Genomic DNA, 23281 nt, shown 5'->3' on the forward strand with positions numbered 1-23281 from the left:
ATGTGGCCCGGTTCGTTTGCCCGAGACAGGAAAAAACAGAGGCCGAATCGTTTTCTTTTCTTACAGGTAGATGCGTGTTTATTAGTCAAATCTACATTTTTTTAAAAAAATTAATGACAATGAACGGGTAGAAGCAATAGTCGTTTTATTATTAAGGCCAGATTAGGGCAAGATAACAGAGATTAAGGAAGGGAAAAGAAACATGTCTTTATCTCTAACCTTTGACCCTTTTATTGAAAAAGGCTTTCGCCCTGCTTTATATATAAAGCATCAATCAACAAGCACCCAGTATAAACACGTCACGCCATCGCAATACACGCACACACCCAGGGCAGGATACATAGACGCTGAGCGCAGCAACACCACCCCTAACACTACCACTAAACAGAGATGAAGCTACATATGACGAACCATGTGCTCCAAGGCGGCGCCTTCAGGAAGGAAACAACACCGGAGTGCCGCCATCGCCCAATCCAAAGACCAGAGTTTCCCCGGAGCCGCATGACGGGCAATGAGAGCCGCGACGACGCCTTCAAGAAGGGAACGATCTTCGCCGCCGCCGGTCCGTCCGAAGATAGAACAGATTTTCACCTTGGCCAACATTCATCGCCACCGAACGCCACACCCCGGCAACCACGCCGCCTACACGGCCATGGTGACCGGACAGCACCAAGGCACGGGTTCTGTCCATGAGCACCACGCTACCACCACCAGGGCGGCGGCCCTAGTAACCAAGACCTGGACACCTCCTCACCCGAGACCGGTCGCATCCCAATGAAAAAGACGAGCGGAATGGTGCCACCTATCGTTAGTAAACTCCTCCCACCTCTCACAGATCTCCTCCTCCTCGCCTGAACCCGCCACTTCGGCCCCGAACCCTAACCCTGCGCGCTCCCGTAGGATCCAACCGGCCATCAAGCGGTGGCGCCATCGTAGATGCGTAGCTCTATAGCGACCTATCGGGAGAGCCTCTCCCGGCTCGCTGGCGAGGTCGACGACGCCACGGCAGACGAGATCCCCGCGCCGTGGCCATCTCGGCGCGGAGACCACGCCCCTACGCCTCCGTCGTCCGGGCGGCGGAGGCGGTACACCCGCCCGGACCCCGCCGAGCCGGACGAGGTAACGGGCCCTTCCTTATTCTGCCCACGCACGTCTCGTCTCGTGTTAAAATGGTCCGAGTAGAGGCTCCCACGAGACATGTTCTTGTTTGCCCGATGCTGTTCGTTCGCGAGTTTGAGTGCATATACTTGTTAGATATATAAATGGCCTAGCCCGCACACGCCTGATATTAGAAGGCAATTCGTGCTGATGAGCTAACCCTTGCTATTTGACTACTTTGTGCGATGCTGTAGTTTTAGTCTGTTAACAGATACGTACTTCCCTTGGAAGTTCACTCAATAAGGGAAATAAAATGGTTAGGCTAGTGGTTAGCTAAAGGTATTGGGAAGTGACCTCGCAAAAAAAAAAGGTATTGGGAAGAGAACCACCTCTGAAGAGAAGGTATGTTCCAAATGAATTTGGTATATGTGGTGATATGTTAACTGTGCATCTTAGTCTGACAATGTCTATCCGATGCAAGTGAAGTATATGTTGCTACCTATAAGTATTTTAATAACAGGGCTTTTGTTAGATGTTATTGATGTTCCATCACTCTCCAAATGTTGGATCGCATAGCAAACTATTATTTGGTATGGTTGGGCAAGGCTTTAATGCATGGTTGCATGATTTAGACTTGTTATGAACACATATTTGTGCTGTATTTCTATGTGGCTAACTGTGGAAGTAGAGCAGTATCAGTGCAGTGCCCCCTGATGCACTAGCATATTTTTGCTGTAGATTTCTAAACTCAAGGAAGATATTGAAAAAATTCAAGCTTCTGAGGCTGAAATAAAGGCATTGTCCTTCAATTATGCTGCCATGTTGAAGGAAAAGGAGGTATGCATGATTGGAAGGTCACCCCCCCCCCCCCCCCCACACACACACACACACAAAACCCTATTGCGTATCTGTTTATCAGAATTAGATTGCTGATGCTGAAAACATTGTTTTTTAGATGCTAGACGCATGCATTGAGCTTCTTTGGCGGCTTAGTGCCAGTAAAACAGTTAATTCGTTTAATGGTAAACTGGTGATGACATTTGAAAGCATACAACATATTTATCAACTCGGTGACAATATGGCTCACAATATTTCTGAGCATCCAGCGGTGCATATGTTATGACAGGAGCAACTGGTAAAACTTCGTGAAGAAAATGGCTCATTGAGAAGAAGTATGGAGAGCTCTAACTATAAGGCAGTCTCAGGCAATTCTAATGTAATCGAGTAATTTGATATCCACATCTAGTACTGATCACTTAGCATGCTGTATGCCATGTCACCAACTTCAGTTTTTATAGGGTACTTTGCAAAGATCACCTAGCAGAATGCAAAGGAACACAGATCAAGAAAAAACATCGAGTGTCTTAAAACAGAATGGGTATGGTGGTGGTGCTTCACAGGTTATACAGAAAAATGGTCCGCACCCATTGCCAGTGCATTATAAGGTATAGCTATAAGCAGTGTCATCACGACATTATTAATCTATAAAAATTCATAACTTATATTGTGTTCACGCTTCACTCCTCTTTGGAAGTTATTGACAAGATTGTGTTTTGTTCTATCATTACCTGTTAAGAACAGCACGCTGCAAGAAACAACTATTATTCTTTATTGAATGCATATTATGTTACAGGGAGATGCACTGGTGGAAGAAAGAGCATATTTTGCTTCTAAACAGGCTAGTCTTGAAAATGAAATTAAACAATTGAAACAGCAACTAAGGTGCTATTCAAACAAAGAAGATGATACAACACGGAGGTTAGAAGGTATGTCAGTGCGAAACCTAAGCTGTTCCAACTTGAAGTAGTTTGCACAACATCTTGTATTTTTTTTCTGTTGAAATATATTATTTCCCCTCAGATGAAAACAAGAGGAACGAATTTCTTCAGCAGCAGCTAAATGAACTGAAGGTCGATAAGGAGATGGTAAGCTCATAGTTAATATAAATAGAAGAGAAATTGATACATTAATTATCTGCTCCTCGGGTCTGTATATGCTTCTCTAGCATTAGAATTCCTGTCCTGCATTTAGATGACAGATAGGACTCCGTGGTTATATTTATCTGGTTACCCATGTTTTTAAGGCGTCCTGCCTTGGACGCTTAGGCGGCAAGGCGCCCTGGCAACGCCTTAGATTTTTACCCATCTTATGCGCCTAGGCGTCAAGGCGCTGGCTGCCTGCTGTAGGGTGCCTTACCGCCATAATAACATTGCTGGCTACGTATGGAATAATGAACGTGCTGTATTTACACGTTCACAGGTAGCAACTACCATGGAAGAGTTACATAAGGAATTAAGTGAGAAGAAAGCAGAGTTGAGATGCCTGCAAGATGAGTTGAGTACAAGGGACAATGAGCGTGCATCAGATGGATCTCTTCAGAGCCTTCGAAGTATGGTGATGGCTCTACAGAAGGAGAATTCAGATTTGAAGGTCTAAATTAATGTAGCAATCACGTTAATGTTTAAGTAATGCTTAAAAGCGATTATATATTTACTGCAGTTTTACGAATATTGTTATGCCGTAACTGTAACTGGACTCATTATGTGGCTGAGGAATCTGACAGCAGTCTTTTGCTTCTGTAGATAGCGAAGGGCAGCCTTTACGAAGAGCTTGTTAATATGGAAAGCACAACACAAAAAGTTGACAATAGTACTTCTGATGTTGACAATTTTTCTGATGTGGAGAAGGTAAAATATTCTTCAGTTGTGATTTACACATATTACAAATATATAATAATTTGGAATGTGGTAGCTCATGAAGACACATGAGATAGACTGCTAAGCATCCTATTGTTTTATTTGTTAGGTTCAGATCTTTGAAGTGAAATTATAACCGTAATGCATACTCCCAAAGTCCCAATTTTGTACTTTGGTAAAGTAAATTTTCTACAATTTAGCTAGTAAGAGAGCAATCTTACACTGTCAAAAGTAATAGGCTGTACATTTCACTATGGATACCTTTTAACCCAAGTTATGGACCTGCAACATATGGTTTTGTTAGTGTGCGGTATTAACAACAACAACAACAACAACAACAACAACAACAACAACAAAGCCTTTAGTCCCAAACAAGTTGGGGTAGGCTAAAGGTGAAACCCATAAGATCTCGCAACCAACTCATGGCTTTGGCACATGGATAGCAAGCTTCCACGCACCCCTGTCCATAGCTAGCTCTTTGGTGATACTCCAATCCTTCAGGTCTCTCTTAACGGACTCCTCCCATGTCAAATTCGGTCTACCCCGCCCTCTCTTGACATCCTCCGCACGCTTTAGCCGTCCGCTATGCACTGGAGCTTCTGGAGGCCTGCGCTGAATATGCCCAAACCATCTCAGACGATGTTGGACAAGCTTCTCTTCAATTGGTGCTACCCCAACTCTATCTCGTATATCATCATTCCGGACTCGATCCTTCCTCGTGTGGCCACACATCCATCTCAACATACGCATCTCCGCCACACCTAACTGTTGAACATGTCACCTTTTAGTCGGCCAACACTCAGCGCCATATAACATTGTGGGTCGAACCGCCGTCCTGTAGAACTTGCCTTTTAGCTTTTGTGGCACTCTCTTGTCATAGAGAATGCCAGAAGCTTGGCGCCACTTCATCCATCTGGCTTTGATCAATGGTTCACATCTTCATCAATACCCCCATCCTCCTGCAGCATTGACCCCAAATATCGAAAGGTGTCCTTCTGAGGTACCACCTGGCCATCAAGCCTAACCTCCTCCTCCTCACACCTAGTAGTACTGAAACCGCACATCATGTACTCGGTTTTAGTTCTACTAAGCCTAAACCCTTTCGATTTCAAGGTTTGTCTCCATAACTCTAACTTCCTATTTACCCCCGTCCGACTATCGTCAACTAGCACCACATCATCCGCAAAGAGCATACACCATGGAATATCTCCTTGTATATCCCTTGTGACCTCATCCATCACCAATGCAAAAAGATAAGGGCTCAAAGCTGACCCCTGATGCAGTCCTATCTTAATCGGGAAGTCATCAGTGTCGACATCACTTGTTCAAACACTTGTCACAACATTATCGTACATGTCCTTGATGAGGGATTGAGGGTAAGGTACTTTGCTGGGACTTTGTGTTTCTCCAAGGCCCACCACATGACATTCCGCGGTATCTTATCATAGGCCTTCTCCAAGTCAATGAACACCATGTGCAAGTCCTTCTTTTGCTCCCTATATCTCCATAAGTTGTTGTACCAAGAAAATGGCTTCCATGGTCGACCTCCCAGGCATGAAACCAAACTGATATTTGGTCACGCTTATCATTCTTCCTAAGCGGTGCTCAATGACTCTCTCCCATATCTTCATTGTATGGCTCATCAGCTTAATTCCATGGTAATTAGTACAACTCTAAACATCCCCTTGTTCTTGAAGATTGGTACTAATATACTCCGTCTCCATTCTTATGGCATCTTGTTTGCCCGAAAAATGAGGTTGAAAAGCTTGGTTAGCCATACTATCGCTATGTCCCCGAGACCTTTCCACACCTCAATGGGGATACAATCAGGGCCCATCGCCTTGCCTCCTTTCATCCTTTTTAAAGCCTCCTTGACCTCAAGACTCCTGGATTCGCCGCACAAACACATGCTGGTCTCATCAAAGGAGTCGTCTAGTTCAATGGTAGAACTCTCATTCTCCCCATTGAACTTGTTGAAGTACTCCCGCCATCTATGCTTAATCTCCTCGTCCTTCACCAAGAGTTGGCCTGCTCCGTCCTTGATGCATTTGACTTGGCCAATATCCCTCGACTTCCTCTCTTGGATCTTGGCCATCTTATAAATGTCCCTTCCGCCTTCCTTCGTGCCTAACCGTTGGTAGAGGTCCTCGTATGCCCTGGCCCTTGCTTCACTAACAGCTCGCTTTGCGGCCTTCTTCGCCATCTTGTACTTCTCTATGTTGTCTGCACTCCTATCCAGGTATAGGCGTCTGAAGCAATCTTTCTTCTCTTTAATTGCCTTCTGGACATCATCACTCCACCACCAGGTATCCTTATCTTCGCTTCTCCTTCCCCTGGACACTCCAAACTCCTTCGAGGCCACCTTACGAATGCAAGTCGCCATCTTGATCCACACACTGTCCGCATCCCCCCTTCCTCCCAAGGGCCCTCCTTAATGACCCTCTCCTTGAACGCCTGAGCTACCTCCCCCTTGAGCTTCCACCACATCGTTCTATCGACTTTGGCACGCTTATCCCGCTGGACACGAATCCGAAAGCGGAAGTCAGCAACCACCAGCTTATGCTGGGTACAACACTCTCTCCAGGTATTACTATATATAAATTTTCAAGGGAACAAAAATACTAATGTGCTTGTAGTTCCACTATGAAGGTCAAGGACGAGATGGCTTCATTGAAGAAAGCTTTACAGGGTGCTTTTCACGAGCGAGACAGAGCATTACAAAATTTGTCTCGGCTGAAGCAGCATTTGTTAGATAAGGTAACACTAGTCTCAATTTTTAGTTCTCACACTTGCAATTCAGCTACCTAATAAGATGGAGAGAGGATTAGGTTGTGCAGAAGCTATTCCACGTAACTTCATTTGAACAATGTAGTATGTTGTGTGCTTTATGCAAAAACTCATCTGCTTAAAAGGAAATAGAATGATGTGGTAGTATCATTCTTAATAGCAAACTTGTTATTCTTCGTAGGACCTTGAAGACCAAGAAAAGATGGATGAAGATAGCAAAGTCATTGAAGAGTTGCGGGCAATCTGTGAGCAGCAAAGAGCTCATATAGTGCAGTTAGAGAGGGCATTAAAGGTTGAGATGACAAAGCAGGAGGAGAGTAAGAAGACCATAAATGATGAACGCTCGAGGTCAAATGAACAGATAGAAGATCTGCAATACAAGCTTGCAAACTGTATGAATGCACTTGAATCAAAAGATCAGGAACTGCTTAATCTGCAGAGTGCCCTTGGACAGTACTATGCCGAGAGTGAAGCAAAGGTGATCGGAACGTTTCAAACTATCCTTGCTTTGAATCCTAATGTTCTATATTTGCAAGATTTCAGCTTGATTTTTGTGCACTTTTACATATGATACAGGAGCGACTTGGGGATGATTTAGCTATGGCTAGAGAAGCATTGGCTAAATTATCTGAGTCACTGAAGGTAAGAACTGCTAATACCTCCACTTTACTTTAGCAAGCATTTCTCAACTTTGGAACATACTATTATCAGTATGATTCAACTCATTTTCACCCAATTGATTGAATTTCTTTTGAGTGAAGGCGTTTGTAGTAAAGAAAATATGCTTCTTAGTGCGTGTACTTTGATTTCTAAGCAGTGCAAGAATGTTATGTTGCCATTTCTGAATGTCATCACTAAAGCTATTAGATTTTGCAGGTGGCAAATCAAGGAATTGAAATTTCAAGAAGGGAAAAGGACGAGGTAGTTGCCAAACTTTCTCAAGCCGAGAAGATGTTAGCGGATGGGAAGCGCTCCCTGCAGAAGCTTGAGGATGACAATTCAAGATTAAGGCATGCGCTAGAACAAAGCATGACAACAGTCAATAGGATGTCACTTGATTCAGATAACTCTGTTGACAGGTGCTGACTATTGCCCCCTCTGATGGTTTTGATGAATACGTATGTGCACACACAGATGATATTTGTTTTATGCATTGAAACAGGGTCTGGCATACTACATACTGTGTGGAAGCCTACTATGTATACCTTAAAAACATTCAGAATTTTGCAGAACAATCATGTACACAGTAAATCCCACCAATAATATTTTGGGCTCAATCCTTTTTAGAAAAAATAAATACGAAAGGTGGAATAACCAATATTTAGTGATTGGCACTTGTCTGCTGGCTATTTGGTGGCCATATTGTGACATCTGTTAATGTCAAACATATCTGAAAACGGTGATCATATTTATGCTAAAGTTTTCTTTCTGCAGGATGTTCCAACTGGATGTATATGCCTGTTTGTGCTTTTATTTTCGCATGAGCTACGTGGATATATGACAAGTGAATTTCTCTTGCAGACGAATTGTGATCAAACTACTAGTTACATACTTCCAACGGAATCACAGCAAAGAGGTGATTGGCTCCTTCAAATTATTTATGGTATCATGAAACTTATCAACTAGAAAATTCTCATCAAGTAATATCCAAATATTGGGTACATCCAGGTATTGGATCTTATGGTTCGCATGCTTGGCTTCTCCGAGGAGGACAAGCAAAGAATTGGTTCTGCACAGAGCAATGTTGGTAAGGTTGTTGTCCGCGGTGTTTTGGGTCTTCCTGGGCGTCTAGTTGGAGGACTTGTTGGTGGAAATTCAGCAGGAAAATCTACACATGCACCCCAGGATAACCAGGTGGGATCTTTTTGTCCTTTGTTATTCCCATGATGATGTAATCATATCTCTGTTGCATCAAAATATGGCAGCCACATAAAAAGTCAGAAACAACTGACATTCTAAGTTTGGTTAAATTATAACTTAGTGCTACTTGTTTTCTCAATACCCTAAGTTCCAAATATTTGCAGTCCTTTGCAGATCTCTGGGTGGACTTTCTACTCAAGGAGACAGAAGAACGGGAGAAACAAAAAGCTTCGGAAGCCGCTGCAAGGCTTTCACACGAAGAGAACCAAACTACCAGTAGGAGTGCATCAAATTTACAAGCGTCACAGCACATTGCAAATCCTGGCCTTTCCACAAAGCCACATCAGTTTGATCGCCCAGATTCCGATGAATTCCGTATGGTTCCACTTGCGCCCATGTATACATCCATGCAGACGCCATTAAAATGATCTGAACCAAGTATATAGTGCTGGATGACTTATTTTCCTTTTGAGGCTTACCTGACCTTGAGCTATTCATTTCATTTGTTGACAATGTGGTAATTTTAGTCCATTCAAAGTTTTTATTCTCTCTCCCCTCCTGGTGGCATCTAAGGAAATATGTAAATGGACCCTGTCAGTCAACAGAAGGAACAATTCACTATACAATGTATGTAGCTTGCTGTCTCTACTGGACCAGTTGCACCCCTAAAAGATGAGAATCAAGGTCTTTGCTAGTAAACTTGCAAACGGGATTTATTTAAACCCAAATGATAAGTGCCACGCGTGTGGCGCACTTTGGTTTTGACTCTTTTACAACTAAATTTGCCATCTGAAAAGAGAAAAAAAAACAAATCCAAGAAAAACTGAAACTTGCCATCCAAAAGGGAGTTGCCATGTTTGAAAATTAAAGTTGCCATTCTTGTGTCGCTAAAATATGTTTCTGAAATTGCCGTCCTCGTGTCACTAAACTTACCATAAAAAAGTTTGAAGTTGCCATGTGTTCTTGTCACTCGTGTGACACTTATCATCCTCGCGTCACTAAATTTGCCATAAAAATGTTCGGAGTTGCCATGTGTTCATGCCACTCATGTGACACTTAGGGTCCTATTTAAATGTAAAACAAGCAGTCAATCCTTTTCATTTTTTTAGAACTTCATGGATTATTTCTACTTATAAACAAGTCATAGAGCAATGTGTAGAATTGCACATTGAGGTTACCAATACATGCTATGACACTACACGAAGCCTTGTCATATCTAACACCAGCACAAGTCGAAATACACGCTCCTACATTATGAAAGTTATAACCATCCTGAGCTTGCCTACGTGCTACATTGTTTATTTTGAAGACTCCTCGAGTGTCATTGTTCTTCAGGGGACTCTTGCTGCTGCCTCTATCAAAACATAGTTAGCTGTTAAGAAATTTAAATTTGGTTTGTAATGGTTCAACGCCTTCAAATACTTCAGAACCCAACTCAAAGCTTTAGCTTTAGCGTATATGATAGAAGAAGCCAACTCAAAGTTTTAGCTTTAGCTTGTATGATAGAAGGCGGCACTTACACCGCAACAATGAAATTAGTCTAGTGTTGTTGGTGCGGAGCAGTCTATGGACATCACCATAAATCCTACACGAGCACCACGAGAGCCAATTGGACCTATGACTAGATCCTGAGCACGTGGCATTGAAAGCGAGGTGACCTCGTTCCTCTTCAAACAACCTATGCGTGCATTGCTCCTATAAAGTATGGTGGAGTACCCGCCTTCCTGGGCTCTCCGTGCGAGCGCCAGCTACTGGGTGGCTTGCGGCGGGAGGCTCTCGGGGGCGATGCGAGCCGTCTTATCTGCCCGGACGGCTTGCGTTCAGGCAACCCGGCTAAAGGGTCCAGGATGGGTGGACCTTCCAGCGTGTCCGGTCCACCCGTCGTTGGGCGGCACCTGCAGCTGAAAGACCCCCGCCGTTGGTCTAGCCAGGTCTGCTTGGGAGGTCCATGATGGGTGTTGCTTAGCGCCCCGGGGGCCACGGGATGGCTCGCGCCTGGGCGACCCGGTTGGAGGGTCCATGACGGGTGGACTGCCCGGCGCGTCCGGTCTACCCATCATTGGGCGGCTTCCAGTATGCACTGCCCGCTCGCGAGGGCTTGGCTAGCCCCGCGTAGCAGCGTCTTCACCCCGGACGAGTGGTGTGGTCGCTACGGGCGATGCGAGCCGTTCGATATGCTCGAACGGCTCAGCGCCCGTTGACTCGGGTGGGCGGCCCATGACTGTTGGATCGCATGTCTCTTCCGGGGCCACCGTCACTAGGTGGCTTCGGGTGCGCCCACGAGGACCGGTGTTGTCTCGCGTGCGAAATTTCAAGCGGGCCTGCCTATCGGTTTCACCACCCCGCGTCGGGCGGGTTCGGTGGCGACATCCGTGGCTTTCATTGCGTCGGCTTGCGCGCATGCCGTTCTCCTGTGTAGTTCGCTTGCGCCAGCCGGTCCCTGCGTCGCGACGCAACGCTGGCTCGCCCATGGGGACGCCCTGTTAGGACCCTGCACCACGTGCCAAGCTGGTTTGTTCGTGTCAGCCGGTCATGCGCTTAGCCCGCAGAACCGGCTCTCGCGTGGGCCATCTTGTCAGGCCCATTTGTTGCATGTCAGGTATGCGCGTGCTACCTGGTTGGCCAGACGGTGTCCAGCCGGGTGTGCGCCAGTTGATCAAAATCAGAACTACGTGCAACCACCAGCACCACCACCACCAGGTCGTGATCATGCTTATAATCCAACGGTAGGGCTGCACCACCCCCAGGTACGAGATCAAGACCACATCCCTAAACTAAAGTTGAATATCTCGTCATTTGAGGGTAGATGCATTCCTGATATTTATCTTACTTGGGAGTTAGAAATTGAACAATGCTTTACATGCTTACAATATTCCGAGGATAGACGTGTTGCTGCTGCTGTTTGTGCTTTCACTAGTTTTGCATGCGTTTGATGGTCTGAACATTGTAGATTATATCCTATTCCAGCTACTTGAGCTACTTTGAAAACTTCTATGCATACTCGTTGGGTTCCACCATATTATCAACGTGAATTACTTCAAAAATTGCAGCGCTTAAGACAAGGAAAAAATTCTGCAGAAGAATATTATCAGGAATTACAAACTGGCATGATTAGATGTGGTATTGTTGAGGATAATGAAGCTATGCTTGCACGTTTTATGGTTGGATTAAATAGAGAGATTCAGACCATTCTAGAGTATAAGGAGTATAATAATATCACTCGTTTATTCCATCTTGCTCGCAAAGCTGAACGTGAAGTGCAGGATCGACAAGCATTGGAGCGAACTGGATTTTCTGCAGGCCGGTCTACATCATGGAAACCACGTACATCCTCTACTTCTACACGTCCTACTGCAGCACCGCTGACTTCAGCCGCCAATTCCAACCTAGATACAAAAAAAACAGGCACTGATACGTCTCCAACGTATTTATAAATTTTTATTGTTCCATGCTATTATATTATCTTTTTGGATGTTTTATATGCATTAATATGATACTTTATATTATTTTGGGACTAAATTATTAACCTAGAGCCCAGTGCCAGTTTCTGTTTTTTTTCCTTATTTTTGAGTTTTACAGAAAAGGAATATCAAACGGAGTCCAAACGGAATAAAACTTTCGCTATGATTTTTCGTGGACCAGAAGACATCCACAGAGCTTGGAGAGGGGGCCAGAAGAGTCCCGAGGGCACCACAAACCCTCAGGCCGCGCCTAGGGGGGGCGCCTCCCTGGCTTGTGGGCCACTCGGGAGTCCGCCAACCCTAATTCTTGTGCTATAAATTCCCAAATGTTCCCAAACCAACAGAAGCGTCCACCAAGATACTTTTCGGCCACCGCAAGCCTCTGTTTCTGCGAGATCCCATCTTGGGGCCTCTTTCGGCAGCCTGCCGGAGGGGGATTCGATCACAGAGGGCATCTACATCAACTTTATTACCCTTCCGATGAAGCGTGAGTAGTTTACCACAGACCTACGGGTCCATAGCTAGTAGCTAGATGACTTCTTCTCTCTCTTTGAACTTCAATACAATGTTCTGCTCGATGTTCTTGGAGATATGTTCTTCGAGATCTATCCGTTGTAATAATCTTTTGCGGTGTGTTTGTCGAGATCCGATGAATTGTGGATTTATGATCAGATTATCTATGAATATTATTTGAGTCTCTTCTGAATTCTTATGTGCATGATTTGATATCTTTGTATTTCTGTTTGAATTATCGGTTTGGTTTGGCCAACAAGATTGGTTTTCTTGCAATGGGAGAGGTGCTTAGTTTTGGGTTCAATCTTGCGGTGTCCTCACTCAGTGACAAAGTAGGGGTAGCAAGGCTCGTATTGTATTGTTGCCATCAAGGGTAAAAAGATGGGGTTTTGATCATATTGCTTGAGTTTATCCCTCTACATCATGTCATCTTACTTAAGGCGTTACTCCGTTCTTATGAACTTAATACTCTAGATGCATGCTGGATAGCGGCCGATGTGTGGAGTAATAGTAGTAGATGTAGGCAGGAGTCGGTCTACTTGACACAGACGTGATGCCTTTATTCATAATCATTGCCTTGGATATCATCATAACTTTGCGCTTTTCTATGAATTGCTCGACAGTAATTTGTTCACCCACCGTATTATTTTCTTTCAAGAGAGAAGCCTCTAGTGAAACCTATGCCCCCCGGGTCTATTTTCCATCATCTATTTTCATATCTATAAACCCCAAAACCCCAAAATACCTTGCTGCAATTTATTTACCATTTTGTTTTACATTTTAGTAATATTTTATATCTATATCTATCAGATCTCATCCTTGCAAGTGACCATGAAGGGATTGCCAACCCCTTTATCGTGTTGGGTGCAAGTGTTTGATTGTTTATGCAGGTGCATAGATTGGAGACTTGCGTGTACCTCCTACTGGATTGATACCTTGGTTCTCAAACTGAGGGAAATATTTATCTCTACTTTGCTGCATCACCCTTTCCTCGTCAAGGGAAATACCAACACAAGCTCAAGAAGTAGCAGGAATAATTTCTGGCACCGTTGCCGGGGAGGTTCTACATCAAGCCTACCAAGTACCCATCATAAACTCTTATCTCTTGCATTAAATATTTGCCATTTGCCTCTCGTTTTCCTCTCCCCCACTTCTAAAACGTTTCCAGAAAAACACAAAAATATTTGCCTTTTTATTCGCCCTCTTTCCGTCCAATCTTTTGTTTGCTTGAAACTCATCATCATGAGTGACTTTGGTATGGCAGAATCAGATGATGGCCTAACTCCTAAAATTGGACGGACCGGCAATCTGGATGCTAAACTTTTGTTTTGGGGCAAGAGAATTTTATCGAAAAATAACATATACAAGATATTTTCAATTGTGTAGGCAATCTGCCTCTTGATGATACTCTCATACTTAAAAGAACTAAAACTTATGCGGAAGCTATTTCAGCACTAGTTCTGAAATTTGAATGTAGATTTATCCGTACTCATCCTACCTTGCAAAGAATGTGTTGTAGGGTGAAACCCTAGAGGGGATATTTTCACACTTGGAGGGGAAAAGAGGAAGAACACTCAAGAACACAAGGGACAAATCACTCAAACAAACCCAAATATCACATCCACTAGAGTAGCGTACATGAGATCCACAAGATTACATGAACAATTCAAGGAAAATAGCACTAGGTAAGTTCTTCCCACTAGGTGAGGTCTTGATCTTGATCTTCTCCAAGAGGAGGCCTTGACAATCCAAAGGATTCTTCCCTAGATGGGGGCTTGATCTCCAAGAGGAGGGGATACAAGGAGCAAAGCTCTCTTTTGTGTTTCTAATACTTTGCTAACCCTAAAAACCGAGAGGAGCACGAAACATATAGTCTAGGGGCGAAAGGGTATGGGCCTCGGAGGTTACACGGGCTTTTTAGCCCAATTCATAGCGAAACTGGGCCTACCAGACAGTCCGGCGCTAATGACCGGACAGTCCGGTGAGTACAGACGCATTTTCGGGTGCCACCGGACTGTCCGCTGTGGGGACCGGACTGTCCGGTAGTGCAATTTCTGTGCGACCGGACTGTCCACTGTGGGGTCTGGACTGTCCGGTAGTGCAATTTCTGCACGCTTCATTTTCTTCATCTTGACACCTCCGATCAACTCTTGGGTCTTGGGGTCCTTCTCTTAGGCCTTGGGGGTACTCCTTAACCTCTTGTCGGAGTTCGTCCTCGTACCTAATGAAACATAGCATATTTTGGTGAGGTAGCAACCAAGTTCCATTCCTGTCCATAACTATCTCAAGTAGGAGTGAGTTCACCTCGGTTTCAATGGCGCATGCTCGAGCTCTTGTCATAGGTCCACTTGGTGCTTGATGCATTGGTGTAGATTCCATGGGGATGATGGAAGGATGCTCCGCATCATCTCCCCCCCTGGGAGAGATCCGTCCGTGGATCGTGATCTTCATCACCATGGTATGGGGCCAAGTCCTTGATGTTGAAGATGTCGCTTACATTGTACTTGTCGCATGGAATGTCGATCTTGTAGGTGTTGTCATTGTAGCGTGCTAGCACCTTGAAGGATCCATCGGCTCGTGGTAGTAGCTTGGACTTGCGCTCCTTGGGGAAGCGGTCCTTGCGGAGATGTAGCCATACGAGATCACCCGATTGGAACACCATTGGTGTCTTGTTGATGTTGATCGTTGTGGCGAGGCGGTGTACTTGACGCTCGATCATGGACCTTGTTTCTTCATGTATCTTCTTGAGGTAGGTGGCTCTTGCACTAGCGTCCAAGTTTGCCCGTTCTTGAAGCGGTAGAGGAAGGATCTCCAACGGTGACAATGGGTTGAAGCCGTAGACAACCTCGAAGGGGGACTTGCCGGTGGTAGAGTGTCTTGCTCGGTTGTAGGCATACTCGGCGATGGGTAAGCACGCCTCCCACTCCTTGATGTTCTTCTTTATCAACACGCGTAGGAGAGTGGCGAGGGTCTGGTTGGTGACTTCCGTTTGGCCATCGGTTTGGGGATGATACGCCGTGGAGAAGTGTAGCTTGATGCCGAGCTTGGCACATAGCGTCTTCGAAAAGTAGCTTAAGAACTTGACGTCTTGGTCCGACACAATTGTCTTTGGCACGTCGTGTAACCTCAAGATTTCCCTACAAAAGAGATTTGCAACATGTGAAGCATCGTCTATCTTATTGCATGGTATAAAATGAGCCATTTTAGAGAATCGGTCCACTACAACAAATACAGACTCCTTGCCATTTTGAGTCCTAGGTAATCCAAGCACAGAATCCATGCTAATATCGTCCCAAGGTTGACGTGGAATAGGTAAAGGCATATGTAAACCATGGGATTGATATTGTGACTTAGCTTTGCAACATGTAGAGCACCGGGTGGTGAAGCGTGAGACATCACGAAACATCTTGGGCCAAAGGTAGTTCTTGGAGAGCGTTGCGAAAGTCTTGTCACGTCCAAAGTGTCCCATGAGTCCACCTCCATGAGCCTCTTGCAAAAGTAACAAACGAAGAGAAGACTCGGGAATGCATAGTTTGTTAGCTCTCATAAGATAACCATATTTGATATAGTATCGATCCCAAGAAGTATGCGTCACACACTTAGCATAAGGAGTAGAAAAAGTCACATCATGCTCATACAAATCTTTGATATGATCAAATCCAACAACATTCAATTCAAGTTGAGTAATTAACATGCATTTTTGGGAAAGGGCATCCGCCACAACATTCTCTTTGCCCTTAATGTACTTGATCACATATGGGAAAGATTCAATAAATTCACTCATTTAGCATGTCGTTTATTCAACTTGGTTTGACCTTTAAGGTACTTAAGTGTCTCATGATCGGTATGTATGACAAACTCATGTGGTCTAAGATAATGCTCCCAAACATGCAACACACGCACTAAAGCATAAAATTCTTTGTCATAGATGGGATAGTTAAGTTGAGCACGAGAGAGTTTTTCACTAAAATAAGCAATAGCTCGCTTTTCTTGCATCAAAACTCCACCAATTCCATTACCACCAGCATCGCAATGAACCTCAAAAGTTTTGTCAAAGTTGGGAAAAGCAAGAATCGGAGCATGAGTAAGCAATGATTTGAGCTCATCAAAAGCGGTAGATTGCAAAGGTCCCCAAACAAAAGGAGCATTTTTCTTACTCAAGGCATGCAACGGTGCGACAATAGTGCTAAAATCTTTCACAAAGCGACGATAGAAACCCGCAAGGCCAAGAAAACTACGCACTTGTTGCAAATTAGTGGGTTGTGGCCAAGTTTTAATTGCTTCAATTTTAGACTCATCAACATGGACACCCTTTGAGGAAACAACAAAACCCAAGAAAACAAGCTTGTCAACTCCAAATGTGCACTTTTTCATGTTGGCATAAAGACGTTCCTTGCGAAGAGTTTCCAAAACGACCCTAACAAGATTTACATGATCTTTGATGGATTTGCTAAAAACAAGTATGTCGTCGAAGTAGACCACAACAAACACTCCAATGTAAGGACGAAGAATAAAATGCATAAGACGCATGAAAGTACCGGGAGCTTCCGATAAACCCATAGGCATAACCAACCACTTGTACAAGCCAAATTTAGTTTTGAAAGCGGTTTTCCATTCATCACCTTCTTGTATGCGGATTTGATAGTACCCACTTTTGAGATCAATTTTTGAGAAAATAGTGGCACCGCTAAGCTCATCTAGCATATCATCAAGGTGAGGAATGGGATGCCTATATCTAACGGTGATAGCATTGATGGGTCTACAATCGGAGCACATGCAAAAACTACCATCTTGTTTAGGCACAAGGATAACCGGAACGGCACAAGGGCTTAAGCTTTCACGTACATGGCCGTTGTCGATGAAGTGTTGTACTTGCCGTTGGATCTCCTTCATTTCTTCGGGGTTGACACAATATGGAGCCTTGTTCGGAAGAGGTGCTCCGGGGATGAGGCTGATCTATATTCAATGCCATGTAGAGGAGGAAGATCGGGAGGTAGCTCATCGGGGAAGACATCCTCGAATTTCTGCAACAAGTTAGAAAACACTAGAGGAAGCGGATTAGGAGTGTTAGCTTTTGCCACCTCATCTTTGCATAGGAGGACGTAGTGGATGACACTCGATGGGTTCTCACACACTTCTCTCATCTCTCTTTTTGTGGCTAGGAGGACTAAGTTTTTATCTCTTGGCGAAGAGTCGCTCAATTTGGGCTTGTGGCGCTCACTTTCTTTGTGGTGGTTCACTCTCTCACTAGTATCTCCACGATGGGTGGATGCTTGCTTGTCGGCGATCACTTGGCTTGGTGACATTGGTTGAAGCACATACTCCTTGCCCCTCATCTTGAAGCTATAGTGGTTGGTTCATCCGTTGTGGATGACTCTGCGGTCGAATTGCCAAGGTCTTCCCAAAAGAAGGTGGCACACGGACATAGGAACCACGTCGCACTCCAAGGTGTCCTCGTAGGCGCCGATCTTGAAAGAAACTTGCACTGTATGCTCCACTTGAATAGTGCCGGAGTCGCTTAGCCATTGCACCCTGTAGGGACGAGGGTGCTTCTTCTTGACCTATTGCAGCTTGGAACATATCTCTTCACTTGCCAAGTTGTGACAACTTCCTTTGTTGATGATGACTTTCACGGAACGCCCATTGATGTCGTCCTTGGTGTGGAAGATGTGGCACCGTTGGTCTTCTTCTTGGTGGTGTTGTAGCGTCAAGACCTTGGAGACCACGAGAGAGGGACTTGAATCATTGTCACAAAACACTTGGTCATCTTCATCTTCGTTCATGCGCCAGTGCATGGCCACGTGCTCAAGGGCTTCCATTTCTTCTTCACTCATCGAGTCATATGTGCCATCATCGTTGAAGATCATGGTTCGCTTGTTGGTGCATTCAAAGGACTTGTGTCCTCGGACACCACATGTGAAGCACTTGAATGTACTTGTCTTGACGAGATCATTGGGAGGCGCCGAAGATGAGGGAGTCTTGGATTTGTAGGTGCTTGCCGGAGGATGAGTCGAGGAAGGCGTAGCTTGCTTGGAACTTGACTTGTCGCCGGTACTTGGTGATGCTCTAGTTGAGGTAGGAGTTGCCGAAGTCGCGGGAGCTTGAGAGTAGGAGCCATAGGTCTTGGACGAGTAATTGGCGTATTTGAAGTCATCTTGCACTTGTCGCTCGGCCTTGGTCGCTTGATGAACTAGCTCGAGAAGGTTTGAGTATGGTTGGAAGTCGGCAATCCGCTTGATTGGGTGGTTGAGGCCGTTCAAGAAGCGTGCCATTGTTTGCTCATCGTCTTCCTTGACATTGGCTCGTATCATGGCAATCTCCATTTCTTGGTAGTATTCTTCCACCGTCTTCGTGCCTTGCTTGAGGAGTTGCAACTTCTTGAAGAGATCACGGGTGTAGTGTGTAGGCACGAAGCGATCTCTCATGACATCCTTCATTTCCGTCCAAGTTGTGATTGGTGGTTCGCCTCTTGTATGTTGTCGCTCGATCACTTGTTCCCACCAAATGAGGACGTAGTCTTGAAACTCGAGGGAGGTCATGATGATCTTCTTTTCCTCGTCGTAGTTGTGAAGACGGAATATCTTATCCACCTTCAAGGCCCATGAGAGATATTCTTCGGGATCATTGCTTCCGGAGAACTTGGGCATGGTGAACTTGAGCTTGCCGTAGCGGAGTTCTTCATCATAGTGGCGGTATTGATGTCGCTCTTGCCGTGGAGGAAGATCCTCAAATGCTCATTCCTCAAGATGTTGCTCTTGGTGTGGGGGAGGGTCTTGAAGCACTTGTTCCACTTGGTGTTGTTCTTGTCGTGGAGGAGGACGAGGAATATGCGCTTGGTTGCGCCTTTCTTGTTGCTCTTCACGTCGGGCGGCTTCTGTTGGGGAACGTAGCAATAATTCAAAATTTTCCTACGTGTCACCAAGATCAATCTAGGAGATGCTAGCAACGAGAGAGAGGGAGTGCATCTTCATACCCTTGAAGATCGCTAAGCGGAAGCGTTCAAGAGAACGGGGTTGATGGAGTCGTACTCGTCGTGATCCAAATCACCGATGATCCTAGCGCCGAACGTACGGCACCTCCGCGTTCAACACACGTACGGAGCGGGGACGTCTCCTCCTTCTTGATCCAGCAAGGGGGGAGGAGAAGTTGATGGAGATCCAGCAGCACGACGGCGTGGTGCTGGAAGTAGCGGGATCCCGGCAGGGCTTCGCCAAGCGCAAGCGGGGAGGAAGAGGTGTCACGGGAGGGAGGGAGGCGCCAGGGCTTGGGGTTCATGCTCCCATGCGCCTCCCCACTATATATAGGGGTGGAGGGGGCTGGTTTCTTGCCCTCCAAGTCCATTGGGGCGTTGGCAAAGGTGGGGGAAAGAAATCCCATCATTTCCCTTACCCACCGATTGTTATCCCCCCTTTTAGGGATCTTGATCTTATCCCTTCGGGATATGATCTTATTCCTTCTAAGGTGGGATCTTGGTGCGCCTTGACCAGGGGTGTGGGGCCTTGCCCCCACTACCCACGTTCATGTGGGTCCCCCCATGCAGGTGGGCCCCACTTCAGAACCTTCTAGAACCTTCCCAGTACAATACCGAAAAAATCCCGAACATTTTCCGGTGGCCAAAATAGGACTTCCCATATATAAATCTTTACCTCCGGACCATTCCGGAACTCCTCGTGACGTCCGGGATCTCATCCGGGACTCCGAACAACTTTTGGTTAACCGCATACTAATATCTCTACAACTCTAGCGTCACCGAACCTTAAGTGTGTAGACCCTACGGGTTCGGGAGACATGTAGACATGACCGAGACGACTCTTCGGTCAATAACCAACAGCGGGATCTGGATACCCATGTTGGCTCCCACATGTTCTACGATGATCTCATCGGATGAACCACGATGTCGAGGATTCAATCAATCCCGTATACAATTCCCTTTGTCAATCGGTACGTTACTTGCCCGAGATTCGATCGTCGGTATCCCAATACCTTGTTCAATCTTGTTACCGGCAAGTCACTTTACTCGTACCGTAACGCATGATCCCGTGGCTAACTCCTTAGTCACATTGAGCTCATTATGATGATGCATTACCGAGTGGGCCCAGAGATACCTCTCCGTCATACGGAGTGACAAATCCCAGTCTCGATTCGTGCCAACCCAACAGACACTTTCGGAGATACCTATAGTGCACCTTTATAGCCACCCAGTTACGTTGTGACGTTTGGTACACCCAAAGCATTCCTACGGTATCCGGGAGTTGCACAATCTCATGGTCTAAGGAAATGATACTTGACATTAGAAAAGCTCTAGCAAACGAACTACACGATCTTGTGCTATGCTTAGGATTGGGTCTTGTCCATCACATCATTATCCTAATGATGTGATCCCGTTATCAATGACATCCAATGTCCATGGTCAGGAAACCATAACCATCTATTGATCAACGAGCTAGTCAACTAGAGGCTTACTAGGGACATGTTGTGGTCTATGTATTCACACATGTATTACGGTTTCCAGTTAATACGATTATAGCATGAACAATAGACAATTATCATGAACAAGGAAATATAATAATAACCATTTTATTATTGCCTCTAGGGCATATTTCCATCAGCTTCTTCTTGTCGTGCTTGGCAAAGTGCTTCCTCTTGTTCACGCACTTGGCGGTTGCGCTCGTCGACGACTCTAGTGGACTCTCGGAGTGCGCGTTGTGCTTCGAGTGCTTGTGCTTGACGGATCGCGTCATCGTCTTGATGTTCTTGACGTGGCACTTGTGGAGGTATTTGCTCATGCTCCATTGCTTCTTGCATTTGTTGTCGCGCCCTATCACGTGCTCAAACTCGATCTTGTAAGCCATTGCCATGGAATGGATTTTCTTGAGCTTGGCGATCTTGAGGATCATCACGTCGAGGAAAGCGAGCTCGTGGAGGACTTGCATTGTAAGAGGAGTAGTCCGAAGATTGCCGACTTGAGCGGCGACTTGAGTGGCGCCGTCTTGATGAAGAGGATGAGGAAGACGGGAGTTGCACGATCATGTTGCGGAGTTCTTCCATTTGTGTGGTGAACTTGGCGTCGATGTAGTCGCAGTTCCTTGTTTCCGATTGACGAAGGTTGGAGGCGAGTTGTTCCATGCGTTCACCCAAGGCTTCACTTTCTTTATGTAGAGCTCGTTGCGTGATGAAGAAGTGGTTCTTTGTGATGTAGCCGTGATCATCACCTTGCTCCTCGAAGAGCAGGTTCGCCGACGAACTTGGCCTATCCATCATAACCAAGTGAGGTGAGTAGGAAAATGAGAGAACAATACCGAAGTTACCTTTTCTGAGGATTGAGATGTAACAAGTGTCACCCAATGTAATGCCACAATAGGAGAATTGGAACCGGGTTTGTTTCTCACACCTACAAGTAAAAGGCTTATGGAGTAGCTCGGTTAGGATGGTGGCAAAAATTTCAAGCAAATGTTAGTCAAGATATCGATAAGGTTGAGAAGGTTCACAAAAATGCGAGTAAAGCAAATAGATCAAACCCAAAGATATCATTAGGAACACACGCACGGAAGATAGATGGGATCCGCACAACCAAGGAGTGAGCTCAAAATGTGCAACCATGGAAAATGCTCTTGTTGTGCGAATGCTAGAGAGACACTAGCTCGATTGCTCAAATGGGCAAGATACACTTGTGCACCAACCTATGAGAGAAACGTGCCATCTTCAATCCCAACTATGCTATGTATGCGGTGACCAAGATGATATGTCTATGCAAAATGGCTCAATGCAATTGCTTACAAGCTCTTTGTTTCTCCTCTTTTGCTTAAAAGCTTTTTTTCTATGCTTGATGCTCGAGCCAAGTATGATATGAGACGAGTATGTAAGATATGCACGGGAGAGACTTATGGCACTAAGATGATAAAAAGATCACTACGGTGCACAATAACGTGGCCCGGCAATTCTTAACTTGCTAGTCTTGATGGGTAAGCAACGCAAAATGGCTCGGGCTATCAATGCAAAAGCAAGGGTAAGAAGTAAGTGTCGACGAGGTTACCGTCCTTTCTTACGGTTAGCGGTGAAGATGACTCTGAGGTGATGATGAATGGCAGTGATGTCGATGTCACACGCTCCTAAGTAGCCGAAACACCTTAGGAAACAGAAACCGCAACTCAAAATCGGTCAAATGCGGAAGGTGGGTGCTTTTATGATGAATTTGGATGGAGGCTAATTGTAACACCCCGGATGTAACTTTCCGTATTTGTAACTCCAACTCTTGCCATTTTTGGCTATGTGTTATAATATTCCCTCCGTGGTCGGGTTTTGTCTTTCGTTTTGCATTTTGTTCATGTCATGCATCTCATATCATGTCATCATGTGCATCTCATTTGCATACATGTTCGTCTCATGCATCCGAGCATTTTCCCCGTTGTCCGTTTTGCAATCCGACACTCCCACGTGCACCGGCGCACCCTTCTTGTTTCTTTTCGTGAGCGGGTCTTAAACGTTCTCGGAATGGACCGAGGTTTGTCAAGTGGCCTTGGTACACCACCGGTAGACCACCTGTCAAGTTTCGTTCCATTCGGAGGTCGTTTGATGCTCCAACGGTTAACCGGGTAACCGCAAAGTCCTTTTATGTGTTGCAGCAAAACCCCCCTCCAAACAGACCAAAACCCCTCTAAGTCCCTTCCTTGCTCTAGGTCGTTCGATCACGATCGTGTGGGCGAAAACCGCACTCCAATTGGAGTCTCCTAGCTCCCTCTACCTATAAAACACCTCCCCCTCCGAAATCCGGGTCCAAACCCTAGCAAATCGCCCCTCCGCGCGCCGGACGAAAGCCGCCGCCGCCTGCAGCCAATCCCGCGCCGCCACTTGTTGCGCCGTCGCCTC

At 45.5% G+C, this 23281-nt stretch overlaps 1 protein-coding gene across 7 annotated transcripts; it reads left to right on the forward strand.

Annotated features, from left to right (window-relative positions):
* Nucleotides 1-755: 755 nt before the first annotated feature.
* LOC123171540 (golgin candidate 4) lies at nucleotides 756-9089 on the forward strand. Of its 7 annotated transcripts, none has more exons than XM_044588992.1 (15): nucleotides 756-1119; nucleotides 1837-1935; nucleotides 2225-2314; nucleotides 2397-2543; nucleotides 2732-2864; nucleotides 2959-3023; nucleotides 3358-3528; nucleotides 3681-3785; nucleotides 6444-6551; nucleotides 6763-7059; nucleotides 7158-7223; nucleotides 7458-7660; nucleotides 8103-8157; nucleotides 8250-8435; nucleotides 8616-9089. In XM_044588992.1, exons 1-15 carry the CDS (start codon nucleotides 937-939, stop codon nucleotides 8862-8864), a joined length of 2157 nt encoding a protein of 718 aa, XP_044444927.1. In that variant the 5' UTR covers nucleotides 756-936; the 3' UTR covers nucleotides 8865-9089. The 7 variants fall into 7 exon arrangements, with proteins under 7 accessions (XP_044444927.1, XP_044444926.1, XP_044444929.1 ...); XM_044588991.1 differs by having other exon boundaries at nucleotides 759-1119; nucleotides 8606-9089; XM_044588994.1 differs by lacking the exon at nucleotides 3358-3528 and having other exon boundaries at nucleotides 759-1119; nucleotides 8606-9089.
* The last annotated feature ends 14192 nt before the right edge of the window (nucleotides 9090-23281 follow it).

This window comes from Triticum aestivum, chromosome 7D (assembly GCF_018294505.1).
Source record: "Triticum aestivum cultivar Chinese Spring chromosome 7D, IWGSC CS RefSeq v2.1, whole genome shotgun sequence".
Taxonomy (NCBI): domain Eukaryota; kingdom Viridiplantae; phylum Streptophyta; class Magnoliopsida; order Poales; family Poaceae; genus Triticum; species Triticum aestivum.

Bases quoted from the DNA above. Each gene is read 5' to 3' on its own strand.
- LOC123171540 (XM_044588991.1), top strand. From the start codon at position 937: ATGCGTAGCTCTATAGCGACCTATCGGGAGAGCCTCTCCCGGCTCGCT. The intron at 3,529-3,680 runs GTCTAAATTAAT...TTGCTTCTGTAG, and splicing joins AGGAGAATTCAGATTTGAAG to ATAGCGAAGGGCAGCCTTTA. The intron at 8,436-8,605 runs GTGGGATCTTTT...AAATATTTGCAG, and splicing joins ATGCACCCCAGGATAACCAG to TCCTTTGCAGATCTCTGGGT.